The 9,692-nt window shown below is 49.3% G+C and overlaps 1 protein-coding gene across 1 annotated transcript; it reads right to left on the reverse strand.

The window, feature by feature from the left end:
• Nucleotides 1-408: 408 nt before the first annotated feature.
• On the reverse strand, nucleotides 409-8,895 carry CUNH13orf46 (chromosome unknown C13orf46 homolog). Its single transcript, XM_008848443.1, has 7 exons — nucleotides 8,706-8,895; nucleotides 6,833-6,884; nucleotides 5,482-5,644; nucleotides 5,354-5,398; nucleotides 4,332-4,382; nucleotides 2,915-2,982; nucleotides 409-550 (listed from the first exon to the last, which is right to left on the reverse strand). The coding sequence occupies exons 1-7, from the start codon at nucleotides 8,893-8,895 to the stop codon at nucleotides 409-411; spliced, it is 711 nt and encodes a 236-aa protein (XP_008846665.1).
• Between the last annotated feature and the right edge of the window lie 797 nt (nucleotides 8,896-9,692).

A 9,692-nucleotide genomic window follows, 5' to 3' on the forward strand; every position in this document is an offset into this window, starting at 1 on the left:
AGAGGGCAACCAAGGCTGCTCTTGGCTCCCTCCAGACCTTCCCCATAGCAATGTGGTACACCTTGTACTTGGGCCCCCAGTTATTCTGGATGCTTCCAGGCTCTGCAGGGACCTGGTGGTGTTATCCAGCATATCGACAGGTGTCTGTGGATGACAGATCTACCTTCCTGCCTCTCCCCTTTTCAGAGGACAAACATGAGCTAGTAACAGATCGCATCATCATGCCTCCAGTGGCCAAGGCTCACTCCTGGGTGGTGCTTATACCCTAGGGTATTCTCAGATGGGGTAAGGCTAGGGGGTCCTTGCATCACATTATTACCGGCTCTCCTTCCTCCCAGCTATGGCCAATCTGACAGACAGAAATGGAAATCGCAGGGAACTGTCCAGAGGAGCTCTGGAGTGAGTCTATCACTCCTTATTCTCCCGGATGCTCAGAGCCCCACCCTTCCCTGCCTTGCAGGCCCTGAGTACCTTTTCCAAAGCAGTCTTGTTTTCCCTCATCTTCCTCCTTGAGGTGTATGGGAAACAGCACACCCAGCTGGTCCTGGTCCTGAAGGCCAAGAGCATGGGGGTAAGAAAGCCTTCCCCACCTTGTACTATGTCACCTACCTGGGCAGCAGCCTCCACCCCACATTCTCCAGCATTGTTCCGTCCAACTCCACTGCCCTCAGGGATGTAGGGTTTGCCCCCAGCCAACCTTGGGTTTCTTCCAGACCAAATTCTAGAGCCATCTGCCTATTTTATTTTATGTGTATGTAAGTGCACCATGTGCATGCAATGCCCATGGAGGCCAAAAGAGGCCATCCCCTAATGGTGGAGCTACAGAGGGTTGTAAGCTGCCATGTGGGTGCTAGAAACAGAACCTTGGTCCTCAGCAAGAGCAGCCAGTGCTCTTAACCATCAAGCCATCTCTCCAGTCCCCCAGCTGCCTAATTTTGTGCATCAGCCAACCCCAGGTCTCTGGCCAGAGGGATCCCTTAAACACAAGAGAACAATTGAATGTAGCCTGACCCCAGGCCCCAAAGCTTTAATGTGGAGGAGGAATGGAACTTGTATCTGTGATTTTACCATAGCTCCCACCATGCTGCTGTGCAGGAATCACCTTGCTCAGAGCCCAAATCACACAACTGGGCTGCAGTGGAGTTTCTGGTGCAAGGTTTGTCCTATCACTGAGGGTGCCTAAGTGTAAAACTGGAAGAAAATTGAGCAGGCGGGTGTTCAAGGGAGAGGTTCAGACAGGTGTCCCAGCATCTGTCCTGCCCAGGTCACATGTAGACCCCAGTCCCTTCTAGGAGGCCTCTACTTCTCAAGGGCTACTTTGGCATCCACCCCATTTGGGGTAGTAAGCATGGCAGTTGGAACCAAGATGGCAGATCTGACAGTCCAGCCCTCAGGGCAGAGAGCAAAGCTACCCATCCCTGTGTCCTGTGGCCAAATCTATCCAAGAACCAAGTGTAAAGGAATTCTCACTTAGAAAAGACCTGCCTGTGTTAAGCCTGGACTGGGAAGTGTGGCAAGACAGTCCCGATCTCTTGGTTAAAAGCTGATATGGGAGTTGGAGAGATGGCTCAGTGGTTAAGAGCACTGTTTGTTCTTCTAGAAGACCCAGGTTCGATTCTCAGCACCCACATGATGGCTAACAAACATCTGTAACTCCAGTTCCAGGGGATCCGGTATCCTCTTCTGGTCTCTTCGGGCATTGTATGACACGGGTGCACATGCGTGCAAGCAAAACACTCATACACATAAAATTATATAAAAATTTTTAAAAGCCTTTTTTAAAAGTCATCTATCATGATTTGGTAATGTGGAGGTCAGACAGGGGAACTTCCCAGTGAGGATGGTCTAAATATCCCTGAATTCCTTCCCACAAGACATACAAGCACCTGACACCCTGCATAAACACAGGCTGCATCTGAGTGAGACATTGAAGACCAGCCATCCTATCAGTTGTGGCTCTAAGTGGGGTTTGGGGTGATTATGAACTTCCCCTTTTTGGTGCTACTCCATATGGCAACAGTTCTTTGAGGACAACTTATCAGTTTTACAAACCAAATAGAGCACATTTATTCTATAAAAATATGTAAGTAAATAAGCCAAAATACTAACAAAACTATTAATCCTAAGATGTCAAAATTTGAGTCACTTTTGTTCTTTGTATTTCTCTGTGTTCTTAGAAATTAAACAAAATAAGCTGGGTTTGGTGGCGCACACCTGTAGTCCCAGCACTTGGGAGGCAGAGGCAGGCAGATCTCTGTGAGTTCAAGGCCAGCCTGGTCTACATAGTGAGTTCCAGGACAACTGGGGCTACAGGGAGACCCTGCTTCAAAAAGACAAAAAAAAAAAAAGAAAAGAAAAGAAAAGAAAAGAAATTAAACAAAATAGATCTATAGTCCAGAGCCAAGTGTCTTGCTGGCTCCTAATGTCCTTCTTTGTGACTGAGGCCTCTGGGCCTCAGGAAGTCTTGAGGCTTTGCTGGTCCACCCAGGGTCGTGAGTCTCAGGACCAAAATGCACCATCTTGCAGGTCTAAACCCAGCTATGTAGGGCCAGCTTCTCCCTCCACATGTGCAGGGTCTTCCTAACCCAGACTGTCTATAGCTAAATCTCTGTGTTGGAGACACCATAATCTTTACCTTCTGCTTTCTGGACATTTTGCTTCTTGGTGGGATGGGGAAGACATGGCCTGATGATGGAGTGAGGTGAGGCTCTTGGTAAATGTGTTCCTAAGCCCTGAGAAGGTTTGCCATACTGTTTCTGTCCCTTAACTTCTCTGGTCCCCATAGTCACTTGGCTTATGTGTGACCCAGGGAGCAGAGGGAAGGCAGGGGACCCAGTGTTGTCACCATACGTGTGGGGGCATGTCATCCTATGGTGAAGGGCAAGCCCCCCATAATCCCCAAAGCATCACTCACTCTTCCTCTGACAAGTCTCCTGTGTCCATCGGAGGCTTCCTTTCTTCTCCCATGGCACAGGTGACTGCCTGTGGGGAGTGGCAGGACAGCTTGTGGAACTCACCCAAGGACCACATAGGGCAGAGAAGGGACAGTAATATGTGGACCAGACAGGACTCTGTAGAATAGGAATGTCCAATTGAGGACCCTGGCCTAGGAATGGTATCCTTGTATGGGCCTCCATAATCCCTGAGCTGCAGATGGGGAGATCTGGCCCCTCAGTCCAACTCTGCTGCTGGCTGACCCTTCCAGGGAGGCCCATGAGTAGCCTCATAGAGACTTAATGACCAGTCTTTTCATCATGTGGTGTGATCTCAGGGATAAAGGAATAAAAGGTGTTATCTGGAAAGTAACCGACCTACAAATAACCCTTACACTTGCCAACATAGAACTTTAGAAAGATTTCAAAAGAACTAACTGCTTATTACAATAGAGAATTAGAGGAAAAGACTACAGATAATTGTGTTGGAAAGATACAAGTTCACTTCATCATTTGGATAGTAATGATGGTGTGATGATGATTTTGATGGTAATGATGATGGTAATGATGATTATGTGGTGCTGATGGTGATAATGATGGCAGTGATAGTGGTGATGATGATATGGTGATGATGGTGGTGATGATGGCAGTGATGGTGATGGTGATGATAACATTGGTGGAAATATAAGGGTGATATTGGTAAAGATGGCAGTGATAGTGGTGATGTTGATGGTGATGGCAATGATGATAGTAATTCTAGTAGCAACAGCAATGGTAGTGATGGTGGTGGTGATGTGGTGGTGGTAGAGCTAATGATAATGATGATGACAGTAGTGATGGTGATGATGGTAATGATGGTGATGATTGTAGTGATGATATGGTGGTATTGATGATGACAGTGTTATGATAATGGTGGTGATACTGGTGATACCTAATATCAAGGCCACTGTTTTGAGGGCTCTATGAAGCAACCCTGAGGTGTGGATATCACGATTCCCATTCTACAAGGTAACAATGCAGGAACAGGAGGTACGTAAGTGTTTTGAGCAGTTTCTGGCAAAGTCAAATATCTCTCACTCAGCCTTCAAATGTGCCCTTTTCTCTGCCCCAGCATGATACCCTAAGAGATGCTGAGTACCCAAGAGCCCAGACTGGTGTTAAAATGTGGGGGTGGGGGTGACAGAGAGACAGAGAGATAGAGACAGAAAGAGAGCACAAAGGTGTCCTCACGACACCCCCAAATTCAGTCCTCAACACCATTGAGGGTGTTGCTAGCTCTGGAGATGCTAGCTCTGGGTCTCTGCCTCACCCTCCAACACATGCCTGCTGTGCCCCACCCCAGGCAGTATAGGTGCTTTCCCAGTGGGTGGTTTCTCATCTGAAGAGTTTTGTCTCTACCTCCTCCTCTGTATGATCTCCCAGCTCAATCTCCACAAACACAGATGGTTTCTGTGAATGGAAACAAAAATGTATGAGTGAGGTGGGAAGAAAGGCAGCGTCTTGAAAGGAGCTTCAAATTTTGGACTTGTGGGCAGCTAGGTCTAGGTGGTTCCACCAGGTCCACCAGATGCTGGTGATGGTAGAGGAGGCTCCTGTGAAACTGGGTGCAAGGCCCATGTTCACATACAGTACAGTGTCCATGGGGCTAGCTCTAGGAAGAGAAGAGGGAGAAGTGTGAACTTCTGACCCATTCCCTTCTCACTGGAAACAAGTTCCCAAGACTCCAAGGTTTTCTTTCCTCTACCTTCGCCCTGAGTGCCAAGGCCTACAGGCGACAAGGCACTGTTGAGACCTGGTGATCACTCCCCAGCTCTGCTCGACTCAGAGCATGTGGATTGCTGTCACACATCTGCCTAGAGCCAAGTTTCACCAAGATGAGACCTACCCCAAGACAGGATGGCTCAGTAGCTCAGAGAATGCTGCCCTGGTCTCTTGCTGGGCACCTTGGCTGACCCAGAACCACATTAAGGACCATCTACTATAAATCCTGATGAACAGTGTTTCCCACTGTCACCATTCCCTATCTACATGGTCTGAGAGAGAGAGATTAAAGCCACCCTCCTTCATAAAGTGTAATATGAAATCCCTAATTTGGCACTAATGTATCTCTAGTCAGCATGCTTGGGTGAGGGGCTCTGGGGATATTATTCTGGGCCAAGATCAACTAGAAGGTCAGCTCTTCTCAATATCCCACACTTTTAGTGACTGCACTGTTTTACAAGCTGGGGCAGGATGTTGTTAGGATCAGGCAAAGAGGACGAAGGCTTGGTTCCTGGACCCCTTCCTGTACAGTTGGACAACATGGCACCTGCTCAGATGACTTCGTGGATCACAAATCCACAGTACATTCATAGCTCACTGTCTTGTGTACAGATAGATTTGCACATCTTACTCCTGCTGCTAACGTAAGAAGCTCTTGCCTGTTTTTCTAGGTCATTCGGCTTTATGGACTCTGGTTCTTGCTCCTATAAGTCAAAGAAGATACCAATAGGTGAGTCCAGGGGACTCCTCGCAGGACAGAGTGCTGCAAAACTGCCAACAGCCTGACCTCTGCCACCGAAGTGCATCTTTTTGTGCATGCATCATCTTGCTCCTCTGTGGTGCTGGCCTTGGAGTCACTCTTCTCTGGCTCCGTTTTCCCACTCTCGTCTACCAGTTTTTCCTGCGCATCCTGGTTCTTTTTCTTTCTGTCTTCCTCTAAGCTCATCTGACTGGAGGTAAGTGGGAGGGGGATGGAAAGAATGCTTTGGATTAAAGATCACATGACGGGAGATACTTGCTCTCAGGCTCCTCCCCCAATGCTAGGGGTCAGGTGATTCTGTGGTCCCTCTTGGGGGATGAGAGGTTTTGATGAAGGCCCTCTTATTTCCCTTTGATGATCCACCTTCACTAGCCCAACTCCCTCCAGGTGGAGACCTGATAGTTAGGGAGGTCAGTAAACCGTGGCAGGTCTGTGTCTGCCACTCAAGCCTATTTGGATGGCCCTCCATCCCCCATGTAGTTTGGGGTATAGCTAGGGTAGGGGGAATGTAGGAACAGGGAACACACACACTTCACCTCCATCACCAGTGGTGAGACTCAGATAGCTGCTGGCTTTTGACACATTTTTGGTTGTGCCACTCAAAGGCCTTCCAAGATCCACCTTGCTCCTTACCTGCAGCAAGACAGATGCTCCAGTCCGATGTGACATGTGAGCACCTGGCTCTACTAACCAATGGTACCTTCAATAGCTTCTTGGCCAAAACCTTCCCACCTCTATCTTCTCTGGTCTAGCACTTTTTATTAGTATTGGCTCATGGGAAGCCATTTGTGAACAGGCAACAGTCCAGGGTGAGTAGATTTGGGGATCTGAGAAAAATCCTTGGGTAATTCAACAACTTTAAAACCCCCTAGATGTCAGAAGGGTAGGGGATACAGAGGGATGCCTCTGCTAGATGACCAGGCATCCTGTCCGGTACAAGTTCTCTCTCTCTCTCTCTCTCTCTCTCTCTCTCTCTCTCTCTCTGACCAGTAGTTGGGTTAGTTATAGTTCCAGCCCTACATACCCTCCCCTCCTGGCAAGGAGACCTCATTGGGGCCAGCGGACATGAGACAAGCTGCAGCTTCCTTTCTGGGAGAGTCATGTGGGGATGTTTGCTGAGATACTGACACTAAGCCAGGTGGATATGAGACAAAGCTTGTCTGTGAGGTGGGGAGTGCAGTCCTGAGACACACTAGGGTAGATCCCGTTTCTGGGATAAGTCCCTTGAAGAAGATCCCCAGCCCTCCCAACCGACCCTCCACTGAGCGGATTCTGCCTCCTTTGGGCTCCTCCCACATCCTGACCCTAAGGGAGGGCTCCATCCCTATTCTCCACTACATCAGTCCTTGTATTTCTGAAGACAATCTCATCTACTTACCAGCTGGCACCATCAGTATCACTTCTTGGGTCTTTCCCCTGGTTCTCAGGCTCTGAGGATCCAGGACAGTTAGTTAGTACATGAACACTCCAGAGCATGATGGCTTCTACCCACCCCCCCAGGACCTTCCCTGAGCTCCCTACAGTTTGCTACCTTACAGGTGCACCGTCCTGCTTGGCATTCTTCTCAGGGCAGGCTCAAGGCCAGTCTGAGGGTGAATGGCTGTGGCTAGAAGGAGCTTCTTTTCTTGTATACCTTGGCTCCTTTGGCAGTGCCCTAGACCCACCTCCATCTTTTCTGGTATAGTACCTTTCATGCCTGGGCTGGAGCTTGGAGCCTACCTCATGCCCAGTTATAAAAGCCCACCCTTTTGCTCTCTGTATTCTCTCTCTAGGACCTAGGTTGGGCATCCATGGCCTCTCAGAACATGTCTGAGACTCCCCAGATCCTCTTCACCTCAGGTACTAGAGTGACAGAATGGGAGGCAGGGAGAGGGGATCCTCCCAGGATGACCACTTGCTGGAGATGGAATGGCTTTCCAGGAATACCCAGTCCACGGATACCTCTTAGCTTTGAAGGCTATCACTGGGGTGATCTTAATTGTCCTCTATCCTGAGGGGAAGGAGGCACCTTGAAGTTGCCTAAAGTTAAGGGGACCCTGCAAACGGAAATGAAACATGGATTCCCCTGTCTCAAGGCACTAACTGCAGGGAGCTGTGCCAGGTGATTCTGGGAGGCACCAGATGGTCTGTGAGCTATCTCCTGGCATGTTCCATCTGTATGCAGCTCCCTCCCCTGGAACTTCCAGGGAGCTGGCAGTCCAGCACAGCATTCAGGGAAGTCATGCACAGGCAACTTTAGGATCTAAGCAGGCCTCGGGTGGGCAGCCTCATTCTGAACCCATCCTCCCAACTTCTAGTGCTGCCACCTCGGCCAGTTCTGAGCATGGATGGTTGGTGTGACCTGATCACTACAATGGCTCTGGAATTCAGACATAGCCCAGGAATACCAAAGCTTTAAAGAAGAGTGGATGATCAAGTTAGAGCCTGAGTTGGGGCAGCCCTGACCTGGAGGGCTTCCTTATTGAACTGACCAGCCCTTTCCTCAGGCTTAGCTTGCAAGTCAGGAGATGATGCTAGTGCAGGAGGAAACACCTCACCAGCTGTTCCTCTTCCTCTCCTATCCATCCTGCCTGTCCCCCAATGCTGCCCTCCATGGGGATGCTGGGTGCTTTGCAACCTGCCTCCTGCCTACAAGGAAGCTTGTCCCCTCTTGTGCTCAGCATACCAGGCCTTGGCCTGGGCCATGTGTTCCCTTTCTCAGGAGACCTATGCTGTCCCTCTGTTGCCTGCAGTGCTCTAGGACTTAGGTGTGTGGACATCTGTGAATGGCAACTGTCCGGCGGGATAGGGTGCGGGTGTGTTTTTTTTGCTGGGAATTAGGAGCTGTTTCATAGCTTTGCAGAATAGTTTAGACCTTGAGAGTTCTTACATGTCCCTCAGGGAGAAAAAGGAGATAGCAATTCCATCCTAGCCCCAGATAAGAGGCCAAAGGGTCAGAACGGGGCTTGGCAGGAAGCCTTGTGATTTAAACACTTCCAGGATTTAAAACTGAACTTCTAGAAGGTCTCTAGCAGCCCCCATCTGAGTGCACATGTGTACATGCATATGTACATGAGTCAAGAGAGGCATGTGTTCCACTGTTTGGTGCAGTTCTGGAGTTGGAAACCACCTTCTTTCCATGGGATTGCATTGTGCATGATGTACAAATTGCCAGTGTTTAGATGTCCACAAACTGTCCCTTCTTGAGGCTGGGTTTGGTCCTGGCCTGCCCTCCCACCCTCCCAGCCCTCCTGGGAGGCGCATCCCCCTACCAAGCTCCTTGTGTAGTCGCTTCCTGATGCTGGCTGGTGGGTCCCCCTTCTGGTGCAAGATACCCACACTCCTGCTCCTCAGGAGCTCCACCCTGTCATGGGCCATCTTGAGGGATCCAGGGGTTAGTCCAGAGGGCAGGGCTCCATGGCCTGGCTGGTGCTTCCTGTGAGTGTTGGGATCTTTCTCCATCTTGACCCAGAGATGAGGAGGGAGCTACCAACACAATCTCAGACCAAGGGCACCTCTGCCAGCCTCTTTTCCTGTCTCTCTTTCAGTGAAGTAGCCCACAGTATGTCCAGTCCCTGTTGCTAGGGCACAGCTGTGACATCACAAGGCAGAGGTCAAAGGCTGACCGGGCCCATCCCAGAGGTCTTTGTAGGCTGGAGGTTTCTTGAATGGCTTAGTGTATTTCTGGTTTCTTCATCAGCCTGGAATCTTCCAGAAGACAATACCTAAAGGATATGTGTTTCTAAAACCTTTGTGCTGCTTTCTTCCACTTGAGATTCCCTTTTCTCTAGGAATAATGCTGGCAGGAAGCAAAATCAGGAAAATGAAGGTGTGATCTGATGTATATTACAGGCCAAAGGGTCAGAATTTGTGACTGGAATGAGGAGGGCTTGGAGGGAAACCTGGTGATATAAATCACACTGACGTGAAAACCAGCCCACGCAAGACCACAGTTTGTGTGTCTTTAATCAGAGAAATCGCTCTCCATTGGAGACTGGAGGTCAACATCAAGATATGGCAGGGCAGGCTCTCCCGTAATCTCTTTCATAGTCTACAAATGCTGTCCTTATAGTGCTGTCTCTCAAGTCTGTACTCTGATCTTATAAGGACACCAGGCACACTGGATTGGGGCCTACCATAATATTCCAGTTTGGCTCTGTTGCTGTGATAAACAACATGGCCAAAAGCAACTTGGGGAGGAAAGGGTTTACTTCATCTTACACTTCACAGTGCATCATTGAGGGAAGCCAAGGTAAGGA

The sequence above is a fragment of the Nannospalax galili genome, unplaced genomic scaffold, assembly GCF_000622305.1.
Source record: "Nannospalax galili isolate Female #2095 unplaced genomic scaffold, S.galili_v1.0 scaffold744, whole genome shotgun sequence".
In the NCBI taxonomy this organism is placed as follows: domain Eukaryota; kingdom Metazoa; phylum Chordata; class Mammalia; order Rodentia; family Spalacidae; genus Nannospalax; species Nannospalax galili.